Source organism: Odocoileus virginianus, chromosome 2, assembly GCF_023699985.2.
Source record: "Odocoileus virginianus isolate 20LAN1187 ecotype Illinois chromosome 2, Ovbor_1.2, whole genome shotgun sequence".
In the NCBI taxonomy this organism is placed as follows: Eukaryota; Metazoa; Chordata; class Mammalia; order Artiodactyla; family Cervidae; genus Odocoileus; species Odocoileus virginianus.
Genome location: NC_069675.1, coordinates 67333523 through 67351865, shown reverse-complemented (window position 1 = coordinate 67351865; position 18343 = coordinate 67333523). Strand labels below are relative to the sequence as shown.

The 18343-nt window shown below is 52.4% G+C and overlaps 1 protein-coding gene across 1 annotated transcript in view; it reads left to right on the top strand.

The window, feature by feature from the left end:
• The first annotated feature begins 5342 nt into the window (after positions 1-5342).
• The window catches only part of TOGARAM2 (TOG array regulator of axonemal microtubules 2), a 41771-nt gene continuing 28770 nt past the window's right edge, over positions 5343-18343 (top strand). The window contains exons 1-7 of the mRNA XM_070472789.1: positions 5343-5589; positions 5744-5857; positions 6554-6835; positions 7465-7676; positions 8357-8544; positions 13434-13480; positions 15747-15913. Coding sequence (XP_070328890.1) covers positions 5343-5589; positions 5744-5857; positions 6554-6835; positions 7465-7676; positions 8357-8544; positions 13434-13480; positions 15747-15913 — 1257 coding nt within the window. The remainder of the gene's footprint in view (positions 5590-5743; positions 5858-6553; positions 6836-7464; positions 7677-8356; positions 8545-13433; positions 13481-15746; positions 15914-18343) is intronic.

Genomic DNA, 18343 nt, shown 5'->3' with positions numbered 1-18343 from the left:
CCTTTGCCTGCAGAACAAGCCCAGACTTGACAGAGCTGTGCAGGTACCGGCCCTCGACTACCTGCCTAGACTTGGGCTCTCCCGGCAAACACTAAACTCATGGGCCTGCTCAGTCCTCCGCGCCTTTGCTCAGGGTTTCCTGAGTCTGGATTGCCTTTCCTACTTCCCTGCCTATCTAGGTCCTACTTCCTTCCCAGCCCACTGAGGATGCAGCTTTTCCACGGAGGGTCTCTGGGTGTCTAGTCACATGGCACTGAGGCTTTCCCCATGTGGCCCTCCCCACGTGGGACCAGGATGGATTAGGTTCTCCAGGTGTTGCAACAAGCATTCCCTGGGCAGTATAGACTCACCATGAAAATAGCTGGAGACTCATCTAATTTGAGCCTCTTATTCTGTAGACGTGTCTGTCTCTTCCTTGTGAGTGGTGCCTGTGTCACCTGGGTCTGTCTTGAAGGAAAGGAGGGCTGACCCTGATAACTTTAAAGATAGCGTGGATTTGCACGTTTGTGCATGTGTGTTTACATGCAGGGTTGGGGAGGGAGAGGAAGAGCTAACACTTGACATTAGTGATTACCTACCAGCCATGGTACTAAATTATGTTTGTACACGACTTCACTGAATCCTAACAAAATCCTTTGTTAGAACAGTTTTTCAGATGAAGAAATCAAAGCTCAGAGGAATTAAATAACCTGCCCAGGTTCATTCAAGAGGGCCAGGGCAGGGTCCCAGCCTCCCTGTGTCAACCTCAAAGCAGAGTTCTAAGAATCCCGAGGTGGGTGTTCAGGGCAGCCTGGGGTGGAAGGGCTGCTTACCCCCAAGTCCCCTCTCCAGTGAATGTTTCAGCGAGGACATATTTTGGGTTCAAACTCTAGGTTTGGTGAGTCAGTCATCTTTCCCTTCTCCTCTCCCCAACATGGCACTTTCATTCCCATCAAACACATCTGAGCAGGTGAGCTCTCTGACTTACTGGAACCCATGTCCCAGGATTGGGGGCCAACCCCATCCCAGTCCCCCTGTGCTGACCCTTCCTCCCTCCTCAGAGCCTTGCTCTCCTGCCTGAGGACTGTTCATTTGAGGACCAGAGTCTGCCCAGCTCCCTCCGGAGCAAGGTGGACCCTGTGGGTTGTGCGAGCCGAGGCACAGGACGGTGGGGACTTTGTCCTTGGGGCTGACGACATTCTTTCCTGGGACAGTACCTGCTTGTTCCCTTTCCAGTTGAAACCTGAGTCCCCTTTAGTCACCTTTCTTCATTCCTGCGGTGCTGGTCACCATGGAAACTCTTTAGCCATAGTTTTAGTGGAAGGAGTGGACAATGGTCAATTACCTTGGGTCACTCCATTTCCTGAGTGGGGACTCTGAGACTGAGGATGGAGGAGCCAGCCACCTTGGGCGATTCAGAGCATCAGAGGGTGAGGAGGGAACCCTGGTCCCCAGAACCCCCTCACTCTAGCACTTTAGGTCAGGGACTGGTTTTCCCATCAGGGGACAGTCACTCCTTGATGCCCAGGACAGTGATGGGTCAAACAAGGGCTCAGTGGATTGTGCCTCAGAGGTCAGCCCTAAGTACTGTCCATGCCAAACCCAAAGCTTTGTCCTCATTTGGGCTGGAATATCTGATTCTGGTTTTTATAGTTTGGGCGTAGATCTTTAACTTTCCACCAGGCCTTGGGGAGGCACCACCCACTGTCCTAACAGAAGACATGGTTGTCTGTACACAGGTGTAGGCACCTTCCATTGGCAGGCACTGAGGAGGCCAGCATGTAGACCCTGAGGGCCTGAGGGGTCAAAGGTTTGAATGTAGGAGAGGGGAGGCCTGAAAGGGTCTCTGTCTGCTGAGTTGCCTGGGCAAGCCATGGAGTGCACTCGGCGTTCCCTTCCATACTGTTGGTGTCCCTCAGAGCGTGGAGGAAGCTGGGCCATCCTGGTCTGCTGGGGAGGCAGTGGGGAAGCGATGGGGGCAGTCTTGCTCAGAAGGTGCTGTTGAACCTTACATGTCTGGACCCTCAGGCAGCTCCAAATTTTCTCTTTAGCTTCATAAACATGATTACTATGGAGAGACTGAGACAGTATATCCACTTTGATAGCCTAAGGTCAGAGTCAGGGCTGGGGTCTTCTTACACAGGGAGTCTGGACTACAGCCCAGTGGTTCTCAAGCCTGTGTGAACATCAGAGGCACTCAGGAGTTAAGGGAAGAGAATTAACTAGACAAAGCCCTGTGGCCGTTCCCTGGAAGAGTCTGCTTCTGTGGATGCCTGGGTGCCGCCTTGGAATCTGTCCTTCTGATCAGTTTGCAGGAGATTTTGATCTGCAGCTGAGACTGAGAGCAAGGCTGTAGCTAAACACCATGTTTCCACATGTGATTCGCACAGAAAGTCTGCACTCTGGTTAGATACAGGTGGCAGGAGTCTGTGGCGTCCAGAGCCTGGACTCCAGCTTGTTTACTTTAATTCAATCTGTCCCCCAAGGAATGTTCCTTCTGGGTTTTTCTGGAAGCAGCCATCTTGACAAATTCTTGAGTCTCTCTCACTCAGAGAGGCGAGAGGTAGGGTGTTGGGACCCGTGGAATAAAATCTCCCTCTCCGTTGCTCTGGAGAAGGGCCGTGTCTCTCAGCTATTCCGGGCTGCTTGTCACTACCATGACAGGCTGTTGCCTTCTCCTCTGATTTTGTGGAAAATTCTCCTCAGAGAATCGAGTGGCTGGAGGCTGTAATCAGCACGATCTCAGAGGCTGGTCCGGAACCTCTCTTTGGCCAGGAGGGCTGCTAGGAGCTGCTCTGCCCGCTGGGGTCTGGGTGGGGACATGTTGGGCCGGCTTCCAGACAGAAGGCAGGTGTTTTCAGTTCCTGGGTTAGGATTTTTTGCTCAGCAAAAAAAGTCTGGCATTGCCTTCTGCCCTGTCCCTAGGTGGTATCTCAAGGGACCTACTCTGGGGCAGAAACTGGAGGATTTGGAAGGTGCAGCCTTTGTCCTGATTTTATCACTGATCATCTCTGGTCATTCATCCCTACCTGTCAGGGTGGAAATGGGTCAGTATGATATCAGCAGAGAATTTATAAAACTGAGTGAACTTGCAGAGTCTGCGGCAAGACCTTTATTACATGGGAAAAGAATGAAGTCAGGTCAAGGGCAGGAATGGATGACTGGCCCCAGAGGGTTAAGGGAGGCTGGAAAGAGGCTTGGAGGGGTCAAGCGGTCAGCTCAGGACAATGAGATGGCTGGGAGTGTCTGAGGTTGGCTTGCTCAACAAAGTGAGAATGAGGGCCAGGAACTTCATGCAGAAGAAGACCCGTGTGCCTGAGAAAAAACAAGGGAGTTAGTCTCTGCAGAGTCCCCTGCTGCATCCTTGAGTGGAAAGAGGGGTTGCAAAGCTTGACTCAGCATGAGCTTCCAGGGCAGCTACCAGAGTAATGAGGAAAGTAGAAACTTGTAGGGAAAGGCAGTGTCAGACTCCCCCTTGATAAGCTCAACCTTCCCCAAGACCCTGAGGTGACTGTGTCAACACCAAAGCCACTAGCAAAGCTGGGTTCATGTGTTTCACTGACACTCTTCATAATGGACTGTCTACAGTCATGCAGACTGTCTACATGGACTGTCTACATAATGGACTGTCTGCAGTCATGCAGTCTTGAGAGCCCCTTGGACTGCAAGTAGATCAAACCAGTCCATCCTAAAGGAAATCAGTCCTGAATATTCATTGGAAGGACTGATGCTGAAACTGAAACTCCAATACTTTGGCTACCTGATGAGAAGAAGTGACTCATTGGAAAAGACCCTGATGCCAGGAAAGATTGAAGGCAGGAGGAGAAGGGGATGACAGAGGATGAGATGGTTGGATGGCATCAACTATCCAACTTGATAGACCTGAGTTTGAGCAAGCTCCGGGAGTTGGTGATGGACAGGGAAACTTGGTGTGCTGCAGTCCATGGGGTTGCAAGGAGTCAGACACAACTGAGCAACTGAACTGAATTCAACAGTTATGCAACCTGGGGACTTGGAAACTTTAAAGTGTCCAAGAGAGTCTGAATGTTAAAAGTCCCCTTTGGTCCATGACAAGTGCTAAGTCGCTTCAATCATGCCCGACTCTTTGCAACCCTATGGACGATAGCCCACCAGGCTCCTCTCTCCATGGAATTCTCCAGGCAAGAATACTGGACCAGGTTGCCATGCCCTCCTCCAGGGGATCTTCCTGACCTAGGGATTGAACCCATGTCTCTACATCTCTTGCATTGGCAGGTGAGTTCTTTACTACTAGCACCACCTGGGAAGCCAGTGGCAGATGTCTTTACTACAAGAATGCTTTAAGGGCTTCTCTGGTGGCTCAGTGGTAAAGAAACCACCTGTCAATGCAGGAGACACAGTTTCAATCCCTGATCTGGGAAGATTCCACATGTCTAGGAGCAACTAAGTCCCTGGGCCACAGCTATTGAGCCTGTGGTCTAGCATCTGGTAGCTGCAACTATTAAGTGCATGTGACACAACTACTGAAGCCCCAATGCCTAGAGCCTGTGCTCTGAGACAAAAGAAGCCAAGGAATGAGAAGTCCGTGCACCACAACTAGAGAATAGTCTCTGCTTGCCGCAACTAGTGAAAACCCCACACAACAATAAAGACCCGGCATAGTCAAAAAGAAATAACATTTTTTAAGCTCTTAAAAAAAAAAGAAGAAGAAAGAATGTTTTAGCTTCTGGTGGGCTTCCCACAAAGCGGTTTAAAAAGAGTTTGTGATTTGTACTGGTTCTCTCTGCCTCTCTCCATCATACGTCCCTGGATGTTATAGGTTGGAATCCTCTGGATGCTTGAGGATAGTGCTCACAGCCCAGAAAGTAGCTGCTGCCTCTGGACAAACCCCCAAGAGCCTCCTCCACCCAGGGCATGGGCACCCGTGACGATGTACCCCCTGGTAAGGGGCCCCAAGGAATGTCGTTGGGGTGGGGATCTTCCTTGGATACTCCCACAGACTCTGCTTGGGAGATGTGGTCAGGCTGCCATGCCTTTCCATCTGGGCCAGGCTCTCTGTGGGGCCTCCCTGCTCAGCCTCCTGTGGGGGGCTCCCTATCTGGCTCCAGATTCCTCAACCGGGGCTTTGCCTCCACTCTCTGAGCTGATAGGCTGACTGAGGGTAGAGTTCTGTAGTGGGAAAATGAAGACGGGCCAAGAATGCAGGAGTGGGTCCATGGGAGGGCTGGGTGGCCCCGTTTTCCTCAGCTGACAGGGCAGGAGACAGTGTGGCCAAGTCTGTATCAGGAAACAGCGTTCGAGGCCTGGCGTTGCTGCTGGGAGCCGGCCGTGTGAGCCCGTTTCCTCTAGAGGGTGAGGGAGGCAGAGGTCCCGCCTGGAGGGGAATGGGTGCTTGTGAGGTGGAGCTGCTGCTCCTGGGAGCGGCCTCTGCAGGGGCCTGGAGGCTCCTTGGGAGGAGTGTGGAGAACTGGGAATGCCTGAGCAGTTCAGGGAACAGGCCACTGTGCTCAGGGCCGAGGACCGGGGAGCCCACGAAGGAGGCTGAGAAGGTAGAGTGTGGGGAGGGTTTGGAGCAAAGCTGGGAGAAGTCACGCGGAGAGGGCTGGGAAGTGGGCTTTGGTGGGGACCAAGGTGCCCTGGCCGGCTGGGGTCGGGGTGGCAAGTCCCCACCTGAGGGCAAGGCTCTGATTTGGGGGATGGGTCCCAGAGGGCCTGGGGCCGTCTGCCCTCTATCCCGGCCTTAGTGGACTCTAAGACACTGCTCTCCCTCCCTTTCTGTCACCAGCCAAAGTTCCGGCTCCCGTGGCCGTGTACTGTGGCAGCGTTCCCCAGAGCAGTGCTGGGCCCCTTGCTCTCCCGGGTGGAAGCAGTGACTCCAGCCTGAAGACTTTTGGAGAAGGTGAGATAGGGGGACGGGCCTGGTGACCCCATCACATCAAATGGCCTTCGAGTGTCCCGGCAGCCTCTCTGGGGCCTTGGGACAGAGATGGGCCATTCCACCTGGCAGCCACGCAGACAGGGTCAGTGACCACAGAGCAGAGCTTGGACCTCATCCTGGAGGGAGGAGATGGGTGTGTTTAGATGCCTCACTGTGTCTTCAAGCCATGGGCAGGTGTTAATTTTACCCTGGTCCCTGCTGGACATATCCTGTGTTTTAGGTGGGTCCTTGGGCTTCCCGGTGGCTCAGACAGTAAAGTGTCCGCCTGCAATGCAGGAGACCTGGGTTCGATCCCTGGGTCAGGAAGATGCCCTGGAGAAGGAAGTGGCAACCCACTCCAGTACTCTTGCCTGGAAAATTCCATGGACAGAGGAGCCTTGTAGGCTAAAGTCCATGAGGTTGCAAAGAGTCGGGCACAACTGAGCGACTTCACTTCACTTCACTTCACTTTTCAATTCTCTGCCTCAAAGGATGGAGGTGTATGGAGGGCTCCCACTGGAACAGGGAAGTGGGACTCTCCTAGGAACCGCAGGAAGGCCCCGTGAGCCCAAGAAGGCAGAGCTGAGGTCCCAGGGCCTGGGTGGTCTTAGCACCCAGGGAAGTGGGGCGGGGAGTGGGCTCCTCTAGCATAGCAATTCTTGTCTCTGCCTCCCTCAGCCTCCCTCCAGCCAGTGCCCAGCGCCCTCCTGGAGAAGCCGTCACAGCTCTTGAGTGGACATGGAGACCCTGGCAGCCTCAAGCTGGATGCTCCCCTGAAGAGCTGGCAGGCCAGGAACGGCCACCCCAGGAACCTCGCGGCTCTGTCTCCAGGTCCCCACCCACTGGTGCCACTCCCCTCGCTGGAGTCAGAGGCCAACAGTGTGGCCCGGGACACCACCCAGATCAAGGACAAGCTCAAGAAAAGGAGACTCTCGGAAGGCTTGGCAGCATCTTCCCGCGGTGAGCCCTGGGTCCTGCGCAGCCCCCAACCCTAAGGTCAGGGGCCCCAGGCCACCTGGACTGTGAGTCAGTAGGGGTCAGAGGTGGTCAGGGGGGCACCCTCTCTACAGCCCCTGCCTCCTCCCTGGAATGCCGTCTCCCACTTGGGCCTCTGCAGCGGCTCCCAACCGGACCCCCCATTCCCACCCTCGCCTCCTTCTAGTCTTCACTGCAGAGGAATTCTTTTCGAACACAGATCTGACCACCTTCTTCCTCCCACTTCTGCCAACTATGCTAAAGCCACCCAGTGGTTTTCAGGTGGATATAAGAACTAGAACCCTCTGCCCTCCCTCCTAAGTCAGTACTGATTTTGTTCCCCTTTCTATCCAACCTGCCTCTGAATTTTAATTATTTAATTAATTTATTCTGAATTTTAAATAGGTGACTTTGACACTTTCTACCAAATTTTACAGGAGTGGGAAAGGACACTCAGCACAGTCTAGGGGTGGGCTTGGGGCTGGGGGAACATCTGTCCCCTCCTCTCGCCATCCTAACCTCCAGAGGACATAAGGCCCTATTGCCAGCAACTCAATCAACTCCACTCCACACACTCCGGGGACTCACTTACTCCCCATCCCCACCCCACACAGCCACTCTGGATCCCGGCGGAGGCCCCAAAGGAGTTCCCCTGCGGACTGCCATCCCCCGGGCCACATCTCAGAGGCTGCTGAGGGTGTCCAGGCCAATGCCACCCATTCAGAGCATCCCCACCACCCCAGAAGCCAGCGGAGCCAAGGAGAAGGGCCTGGGCCCGCCCACAAGCTGTCAGGGTCCCCAGGAGCCGAGACCCGGTGCCCAGGAGGTAAGGCAATTGGACTGCTCTAAGTCTTGCCTCCCATCCTTCTGTTACCAATCCCTGTTCCTGGTCCCTGAGCATCTCTGAAGGTATCTTCTCTGGCAGTTGTCCCAGAGGTACTGAACCAGCTCCTCAGCAGAGGCTGTGTGACCATCCATCTTACATGTGATGGTTCTCAAGCCTTCTCTGATCTAAATGTTCCAGAATTTCTTATGGTTCTGACCCTCCTCACTTTTGGCAAAGGACTGTGGCAGAGGGGAAAGAATACTGGGTTAAGACTCAGGAGATTTAGGTTCTGGTTTCCACTCTGCCCGTCACTGGCTGTGTGACCTTGGGCAAGTCACTTCCCTCTCTGGGCCTCATGCACTAAGAAAAGGGAATTGGACCTGATGTTTTTGAGGATCCCTTTCAGCTCTGATGTTCTAGGATTTTCTGAAGTGAGAACAGAAAAACAGCTAATAATAATGACAAAAGGGGTTGGAGTAGGAATGAGAGGACCCCCTTTTCGTTTAAATGGTAAGGAAATTATGAGCTCAGGGGTCCCAGGGTTGTGTTACTGGAAAGAGAAACAGGATACCTACCAGTGCTGCAGGTAGAAGGGACCACTCTGCGCGAGGCACCTGGGAGGTGAGCTTCCCGAGTGGACTGTTTCATGGACCAGACCCCTCCCTCACCTCTGCTCCCAGGTACAGATTTCCAAACAGTACTTGCACTGCAATGATGAGAAGATGCACAGGTCCCTGGGGGGCATTGTGATCCCACCCATCCCAAAGACCAAGGTGCCTGCTGGGACCTCCTCCACACCTGGCTCCCTTCCCAGCCTCTTGCCTCTAGGCCAGGACATCCTCACGGGCCTGAGGCCCCCCACCACACGGTAAGCAGCCCTAAATCAAAACTATCTTGTGGTCCTCCCTCCTCTACCCTCCAAGATCTGCTTGGACTCTCTATGACTGGGTCTCCACACCAGGGCAGAGCTCTGGGGGCCAGATGTGTGGAGGGCAGTGTCCTCCACCATGAGCCTCTGGCTTGGGGCAGTCACAGAGCTGACCCTTGACTCCAGCAAGGAGGGGTGTATAGGCTTAATTAGCAATGTCTTGACCTCTGCCTTCTACCAGTATCCTGATAAGTGTGGTTGCTGCCCTGATGAATAGAGTATGAGTAATTTTAAAGCGCTATTGGATTCATGATAGCTTTTTGTGATGGTGCATTTTCTTAATGAATGGACACTAAAAATGCAAGCATTATTGTGTCTATGTACGGTGGAGGGGGTGGTAGTCTACAAAAGTCTTGGACTTAAAAAGGGGTCTTCATACTCCAAAAAACTGGGAATCAGTGAGTAGAGGATCTCTGTGTTGTAATGAATCTGGACTTACGGCTTGTAAGTGGGACAGACAGTACTTTCTATATGGCCAAGATCATCCCCATAGTCAGATCAGACTGATGTTGGAGTGTGTGTGTGTGTGTGTGTGTGTGTGTGTTTGAGAGAGAGGGAGAGATAGAGATAGACAGGGAGAAGGAGAGAGAGCCCTCTTTCTGGGGTCTGTTGTACCCATTTCTCTCAAGCGTCCTGTCTCCCACATTGCCTCCCCTTCTGTCCAAATACATGTCCATACATTATTGTACCTGGTGGAGTGTGGGAACCCATCTGCGGACCTGCTCCTGGATTTAAGTTCTCTGCTCAATTTTTCTATCAACCTCTTCCTCCACCGACCTCTACCTTCTTACCATCGAGACCGCCTCCTCCTTTCCTGCTCTTCCTCTTCCTCCCCTCTGAGAGTTCTTGGTGGCTTTCATGACTCTCTGGCCCCAGATAAGTGACCTTTCTACCTATCCCACTGCTCTTGACTTTTTGGTATTGTTTGAGTTGTTGATATCCTTGAATTCTTTGCCTTCCTCACCTTCCTGACTTCCAGTCTCCTGTGTGCCTTCTTTCCTTATTTCTTAAATACATTCCAGAACTCTTCATCTCCATCTCCTTGTTCTCTCCTGGGAGTCTTATCTGTGCAGGTGGCTTCCAAGGTCAAGTGTGATGGAAAACTTCCACATCCCCTGGGCTTCCCTCCTCCTGTTGAGCATTCCCAGGGCCCTCAAGGCTGATGCAGATGGAGTGTTGGAGGGAAGGAGGGAGGGAGGATATACCACCACCACAGAATCACGAATGGAGCTCTTCGTGTTTCCCCTAACTGTCTCTCTCCCATGACCTCCCAATTTCCACTGGGGTGCAGGAGTGCTCTTTGATCTTCCAATTTCAGCATCATTTTTAACTCTTGCCTCCTGTTCCTGACAGATTGCCACATCCCATGAGGGCTTTCTTAAACAACTATAGACAATACGAAAGCTACCAACCCTGCTTGCCCCTGCCTTTGCTCTTAGTTTGCACTTACTGGCTCCCTTTTAACCTCCTCCTGGAGCTCCTACCCCATCTCCTTGTGGCCCTGAGCTCTCCATCCTGATCTTTTGTTTTCATCCACCCCCCCACTCCCCGAATACACCCCTTCCATGCACCTCACTTCTATTGACTTCCTGGTGCCAGCAGCTTAAACAGGAGTCTCCTTGGCCAGACATTCAGGGTGTTCTAGTCCACCACTTCACACTTCCTCCTGTGCTGCTCTGTGGGAGCATGAGCGGAATCCCGCCCCCTGCCCCCTCATACCCGTGTCCAGCCCTGGATGGCACCTCCCTGCAGCCCCAAGTGAGCCTCTTATCCTTGGCCTGCTGATCACTGCCTACATTTTTCAAGCCCCAGCTCCACGTCCACCCTCTCTGTCAGGTCTTCCCTGGCCTCCTTGGGATGAGGGGAAGGGCTCTGTTCATACAACACCCAGCCTGTGTGCTGTCCAGCCACCTCCCACCTACTTATTTGCTCACCTTTTATTTCAACTTCATTTCTATTCTTGAACTTGCAGCACTATAAGGCAGGGGCTATATCTGGACATTTCTGTGGCTCCCATGGTGTCAAGCTCCCATGTTAACTGCCATGGATTAGTCATGCATGGATTAGGCAGATAACTATCTGAAGTATCTGCCTACTTGCTGTCAGGTTATGACATGGATTTCTCTCCATTGACCCTGGGAGGCTAGCCAACAGCTGGAAGGGAGCTTCCCTTACCATTTCATCCATCCTTTCATCTGTCTATCTGTCCATGTGTCCAGGCATCCATTGACTCACCTAAAAGCTGTTAAGAACCTCTCTGTGCCAGACTTTGTATCAGGTGTCAGTAAAGCAAAGCCAAGCAAGACATTCTCTGTGTTCTGGGAGCTCATGAGATATTTACTAGTAGACCATTGACTAAAAGTTCAGTGAGGTAAACGCTAAGATAGAAGGCTGCCTCTCATTCTGAGGAGTGCTGTGGAAAATGATCTCGATCAGGCTGGGAAGACTTCTCAGAGAAGGCGAGGCCTGAGCTGAGTTTTGAAGGCTGAGGCGGGGTCTGTGAGACGGAGCCCAGGGAGAGCAGGGAAGGAAGAGTGACTGAGGCGTTTGGGGCGGGGCTAGTTTTCCAGCAGCGCTGTATCTGTGTGTGACCGGGGTGAGATACGCAGGGCTGAAGGGCCCATCTGCTAAACTAAGGAGTGTGAGCTTTACCCTGAAGCAGTGAGGTGCCACTGGAGGCTTTTTGGTGTGAAGTGATGTCAGATCTGATTTAGGAAGGCCACTTTGGCTACGGCCGTGTGGCATGGGCTGTGCACACTGTTGGGGGTTGCCTCAGGGATCCAGGGGAGAAGCTGTGGGTGCCTGAATGGGCAGAGGCTGTGGGGCCCTGGTCTGCAGTGGTCAGTGTGCAGAGGGGCCCGAAAAGTGAAGAAGTGGGGGAGGGGGTTGGTGACTGGATGGCTGTGGGATGAAGCAGGTAGTGAGCTGAGGCCCATGCCAGAGTTACTGGATAAACAGCCAGACAGATGGTGATGGCTTCACCAGGACAGGGAATTAGGAGGAGAGGCAGGCTTTGGGGCAGTGGGGTGGTCACTCGTGAGTGGGTTCAACTTGTGCTGCTGGGGACACTGGTAGATGCTTAGATGTCTGGCCAGGTGCATGGAGAAGACTGTCGATGCAGGTAGAACTTTGCTGTTCCCATCATTTTCGTGCGGCCTGGTGGGACCACCTCAGGTCATGGTGGCGGTTCAGAAGAGGGAGGAGGGGCTGGAATGCTGTGTGGAGAAAAGTGAAGGCTCTCTGGGTGTGGGTGACTTTGGCCTCTGTCCTTTCTGCTAATGGGTCTCTAGAGAAGGGAAGGAGAGGTTTGACAAGGTCCACAGCTTGAAGGAGACTGAGCCACGTGCTCTGAGGCCACATCCTCTGCTCAGAGGGGAAGGGAAAACAGCCTCCAACTATAGGTCAAAGGGGCGAGGCTGTGGGCCAGGGGCCAGAGGCGGCCGGATCTGAGGGAGGAAGCAGCACCAGGATTATCAGTGCCCCATGCCCACTCCATGCCTAGCCAGAACCACCAAAGGGACTTCCCAGCTCACCTCTGCCCCCAGCCCTGTTAGTACAGCTGGGCAGTGGTGGGTTCCAATGACAAAGACCTAGTGGTGGGTTCCAATGGGCAAAGACCTAGAGCCCTGGAGTGGTTGCCTACAGTCTCCAAGACACACAAGCCCTCCCTCTGGGTCCTGATCTAGGAAGCTGTGTCTGTCCCAGGGAGCAACTCTGAGTCTTGGTTGGCCCAGGCTCTGGCCCTTCCTGTAGACCTCTGGTCCCCTGATCTCCACGGTCCCCTCATTAGAAGTCCCTATATCTGGGCAGGCACTCAAGTGGGCTCTCCTGTGGCCTGTCCTCCGGTCATCCCAGCCTGGGTCATCCTGCTGGGTGAATACTCTGAAGCCAGAGCACAGGATGTCATGTCCCAGTTCTCATGCTGTGACTTGTCACCCCTGTCAGCCCCACCAGAGCCTTCTGCTGTCTATGCATTTCCCAGTGAGATAAGAGAAGTCCATGTTAGATAATGTATATCTGCTCTTCCTGGGAATGTAAGGCCCATGAATGCATCACCACCTGTCTTAGTGATGCTGTATTCCCAGTGTCTACACAGTGCTTTGCACATAGTACATCTTCAATAGGGTATGGTAACCCACTCCAGTGTTATTGCCTGGAGAATCCCATAGACAGAGGAGCCTGGCAGGCTACAGTCCATGGGGCTGCAAAGAACTGGACATGGCTGAAGCAACAACATGCACACAGGAATGAGTAAATAGTACTGTTTATTTTAAAAACTGCAATTAAAACCAGTGCCAGGAATGCCTCATCTTCCCTTCCTGTGCTCAGTTTGAACAGAACGTCTCCTATAAAGCAGTGGTGATTTCCCCTCAGCAGCAAAGGGGGTCATTCCCTCTAGACCCTGGAGGGGAGAAGGAGTGGGTCCCCGAGCTCTCATGGGTTGGGAGAGGACTTGAAGTCAGTCTGTCCTGAGCTGGGAGGAGATTCACCCCCATCTCCTGTGCACACAGCAGGGGCAGGGCTTCCTGTTGGACTGAGCGGTTTACTCATGGAGGCTGGCTTCCTGGGGAATCAATGGTCTATGCAGTCAGAAAACAGGGCTCTGAGTTTTGTCTGGGCCAAGCCTGCTGGTCAGCCTGCCCTCAAGTCCAGAAGGAGCTGCATCTCCTGCTGCCTTGAACACCTGGCCAAGAGCCTCTTTACAGGGGCACCCATGGCCCCCTCTGTCTCATCCCCCTCTCATCTGTCACCCCATCCTGGAGGTAGCCTGGAAGCTAGCTCTTGCTTGCCATCTCTCATGGTGCTTTTTTCTCCCCCATTCTTTTAAGATTGGTCCGGGAGCATGGGCCTCGGGAGAAGACCCCCAGATCTCTGGGTACGTACACACCTTGCACTCTTCCATTTGTTATTTGACTCTCTGGTTCCTGGGTTGGATCATGGGATCAGAATTAGGGCTAGAGGAGATCTGGGTGCTCTTAGACTCATTGCCCTCATTTCTTGGAGGGGGAAGCAGAAGTCGCCTGGTGCCAGGGAGGGTGGCCCCTGCTCTGTGCTACCCTCCACCAGCGTAGGTTGCTTCATGATCACCCAGCCGAGAGAGACGGTGCTGTCCCATCTGATAGAGGAAGGGGTGCACTGAGGTTCACCAGGCTGGACCTCCGTCTTAGTCTCAGTGCACAGAAAGCACGCAGGTCCTCACGGCTCCAAAGGTGGGGTTTTGTCCCATCCTGTGGCTGCCCCAGGCTTCCCAGGTGGTGCTAGTGGTAAAGAACCCGCCTGCCAATGCAGGAGACACATGGGTCTAAGCGAATAGAGCATTCCTTTCCAGACAGAGTGAGAAATTAAACTGCATCCCATGAATCCCTTGGTCAGCCGATCCCGGGAGGTTTCGGCGTCAGGGGAAGAGAGCCAGCTGGGCTGGCAGTGAGGCAGGTGGTTGAGGCTCAGAGAGGCTCTCCAGCCTATGACCTAATTCGTGGGGAGGATGGAAGGTCGAGTGAGGGGACATGGGCAGAGAACCCTGGGCCGCAGGCCTAGGGGTTTGGTGGCAGCTGCTGTGCTGACTGGCAGGAGCGGGTGGACTGTTGCCCAGCTTCCGGGCAGGTCACTCTGTAATCAGCTCAGCAGCAGGTCAGTTGGTCAGGGGGAGGCTGCTGCCCACGAGGCCCCAGGGTCAGGATGCCCATCTGGGCCTGAAAGGCAGGCCTGGCATAGAAACCTCTGCTGAGGCCAGTCTCCCCTCTCTGGCTGGGCTGCGGCAGGGTGAGCTGGGGCAGTCCAGTGTGACACGCATGGGCACCCAGTGTCCCATAAGAGGTTCCTGAGAGCACTGGAAGGGGGTTTTGGGCCAGGAGACACCAGCCTAGAGCTACTCCCTTGTCTGCCCCACGAGGTTGTTGCTTGAGAACCAAGTCCTTGGGGGGCAGGGGCCAGGCTGCTTGGACAAGACTTTCCAGGGTGTCTCTTGGAGGCATAGGCAAAAGGGGGGTATAAACTGGCAGAGTCCTTCCAGCTGTCAGCAGGGGACAACAGTGCCCAATGTGGGCACCACGTTTGGCACATTGTCGGGGCTCATGTGGTAGTGTCTGAAGCTGAGGGCTTTCCCGTAGTCCCTGCCCTGGTTAGCTGGCACCTGGACACCTGTGTCCTCAGCCCTGTCTTACTTTCCAGCAGACAGAGGCTTTGCCCCTTGGTTCTAGAGCCTTCTCCAAGGAGGGATCTTTGGTAGAAGGCAGGGGCCGGGCAGAGATCTGGGGGGACCCAAGAGCCCTGCCAGATCCCCAGATGCAAGACACCCTTTCCAGCCTCAGGCAGCCCCAGGTGGTGGCCCCCCTTCCTGGAGGAGACCTGATTTGCAAGTTCACTCAAGGACAGTGAACTCCGAACTTTGTGAGCAGGAGAACCTGGTTAACGTTTCTTTCATTAAAGGAAATCTAATGCATCTACCCCCACACTGTCCCTAAAACAAGAAACATGTTCTTAAAGTTTGTTAATTGGGTAAATATGGAATGACAAAGAAATACTATGGGTTTGATGTCATTTGGAATGAATTTGAATCTTATTAATCATAAGAGCATCTGAAGGTCACTGAGTCTCAGCTTTCCCATCTGTAAAATGAGAGCATTAGGCTGGCATTAATTCTCTGGCTCTTTCCTGCTATATTATAGCCTCAGATAGGAGCATGGTAGTGTATATTGATCAGTGGGCTCATTTTGTTTTTCCTCTTTCTGAAGTATTGTCTCCCAGTTAAGACAGACTTACATTCTCAGAAAATATTTCAAACCTCTTAGATAACAGGTCTGCCCCTATTTCCTGCCCACCCTCCTCTCCACCCCACCCAACTCTAGTCTTAGAATAAAGTGTGCAATAATTGTTGATAGACGGATGCATGGACGGATGCGTGAAAGGAGGAGGGTGTTGGTCCTCAGGCAGCCTGTTCTATACCTGCAAGCGCTGCTCTGTAGAGTGAATGCAACCTGTGCCTTGCCCTTTTAAGGAAGCATAGGGCAGAAGAACTGAGGGTGGAGGGCTTAGACAGTTAAATGTTACACCAACCACAGGGCTGTAGAGCCTTAATCCCAACGGCTGCTGCTCTCAGGTGCTGGGCGTCCTCAGTTCTATTCTTGCTCTCCATTCCTCAGAGCCAAGACCTTTGATCCCGCCTGTCAGAGACAGGTCTGCTGCTCCTGAGAAGCCTGCCCTGCCTTTATCTCAGTCTGCTCCGATGCTGACATCCTTCTCCTTCAGCCATGCCAAAGAAGTTCACCCCTTGTTAAAAGAGGAGGACCAGAAGGGGAGTGGAACCAAGGTACCTGGAAAGCGAGGGGAGGAGGAAGCTGGGGTGAGAGTAGAACACTGGCTGAAGATGCACATGTTTCTGAAGTAAATAAGTGTGGGACCGGCTTGAGGAAAGCAAGGAAGAACCCTGAGGCAGCTGCTCTAGTCCTTAAGGATGGAACCTGTAGATGGGTTTTGGGTGAAGGCTATGGAAAAAAAGAGGAAAGAAAGGAGGAGAAGGATAGAGGTGGGGAGCCTAGGTGAAGTGGAGAGTACAGCAGGGAGATGAGGGGTGGGGCTGAGGGAGGAGGCGAGGACAGAAGGAGGTCACACGTGGTTCAGAAGGAAGTAGGATGTGGGGGAGATGGCAGAAGGGCTTAGGTGAACCAAACCAAGTAATTTGAACCAGCACCCAAGATAGCAACCTAGAGGCAGCTGACTCAGAGGCAGATCAGCCAAAGGCTGTTTCACAGGCTGACAAATACCTTGTACTTCTAAGGCGACCTTGATCCAGATGATTCATACAGATCCTGCTGCTAAGTCACTTCAGTTGTGTCCGACTCTGTGCAACCCCACAGATGGCAGCCCACCAGGCTCTGCTGTCCCTGGGATTCTAGATCCTAGTCTGGATGAATTTAGTGAAACTTGGAGAGTCACTGGGCTTCCCACATGGCTTGGTGGTAAAATAATCCATCTGCCGAGGCAGGAGTTGCAAGAGACCCTGGTTTGATCGCTGGGTCTGGAAGACCTCCTGAAGAAGGAAATGGCAACCCACTCCAGTATTCTTGCCTGGAGAGTCCCGTGGACAGAGGAGCCTGGTGGGTTACAGTCCATAGGGTCACAAAGAGTCGGACACGACAGAGCATGCATGCGTTCAGTTCAGTTCAGTCACTCAGTCGTGTCTGACTCTTTGCGACCCTATGAACCACAGCACACCAGGCCTCCCTGTCCATTACCAACTCCTGGAGTCCACCCAAACTCATGTCCATTGAGTCGGTGATGCCATCCAACCATCTCATCCTCTGTTGTCCCCTTCTCCTCCTGCCCCCAATCCCTCCCAGCATGAGGGTCTTTTCCAATGAGTCAGCTCTTCACATCAGGTGGCCAAAGTATTGGAGTTTCAGCTTCAATATCAGTCCTTCCAATGAACACCCAGGACTGATCTCCTTTAGGATGGACTGGTTGGATCTCCATGTAGCCCAAGGGACTCTCAAGAGTCTTCTCCAACACCATAGTTCAAAAGCATCAATTCTTTGGCGCTCAGCTTTCTTTATAGTCCAATTCTCACATCCATACATGACCACTGGAAAAACTACAGTCTTGACTAGATATACCTTTGTTTGTTGACAAAATAATGTCTCTGCTTTTTAATATGCTGTCTAGGGTCGTCATAACTTTCCTTCCAAGGAGTAAGCGTCTTTTAATTTCATGGCTGCAATCACCATCTGCAGTGATTTTGGAGCCCCCAAAAATAAAGTCAGCTACTGTTTCCACTGTTTCTCCATCTATTTGCCATGAAGTGATGGGACCGGATGCCATGCTCTTAGTTTTCTGAATGTTGAGCTTTAAGCCAACTTTTTCACTCTCCTCTTTCACTTTCATCAAGAGGTTCTTTAGTTCTTCTTTACTTTCTGCCATAAGGGTGGTGTCATCTGCATATCTGAGGTTATTGATATTTCTCCCAGCAATCTTGATTCCAGCTTGTGCTTCATCCAGCCCAGCATTTCTCATGATGTACTCTGCATATAAGTTAAATAAGCAAGGTGACTATATACAGTCTTGATGTACTCCTTTTCCTATTTGGAACCAGTCTGTTGTTCCATGTCCAGTTCTAACTGTTGCTTCCTGACCTGCATACAGGTTTCTCAAGAGGCAGGTCCAGGTGGCCTGGTATTCCCACCTCTTCAGAATTTTCCACAGTTTATTGTGATCCACACAGTCAAAGAATTTGGTGTAGTCAATAAAGCAGAAATAGATGTTTTTCTGGAACTCTCTTGCTTTTTTGATGATCCAGCAGATGTTGGCAATTTGATCTCTGGTTCCTCTGCCTTTTCTAAAATCAGCTTGAACATCTGCAAGTTCAAGATTCATGTACTGTTGAAGCCTGGCTTGGAGAATTTTGAGCATTGCTGTGCTAGCATGTGAGATGAGTGCACTTGTGTGGTAGTTTGAGCATTCTTTGGCATTGCCTTTCTTTGGGATTGGAATGAAAACTGACCTTTTCCAGTCCTGTGGCCACTGCTGAGTTTTCCAAATTTGCTGACATATTGAGTGCATCACTTTCACAGCATCATCTTTTAGGATTTGAAATAGCTCAACTGGAATTCCATCACCTCTACTAGCTTTGTTCATAGCGATGCTTCCTAAAGCCCATTTGACTTCACATTCCAGGATGTCTGGCTCCAGGTGAGTGATCACACCATCGTTGATTATCTGGATGCATGCGTACATACATGCAGAG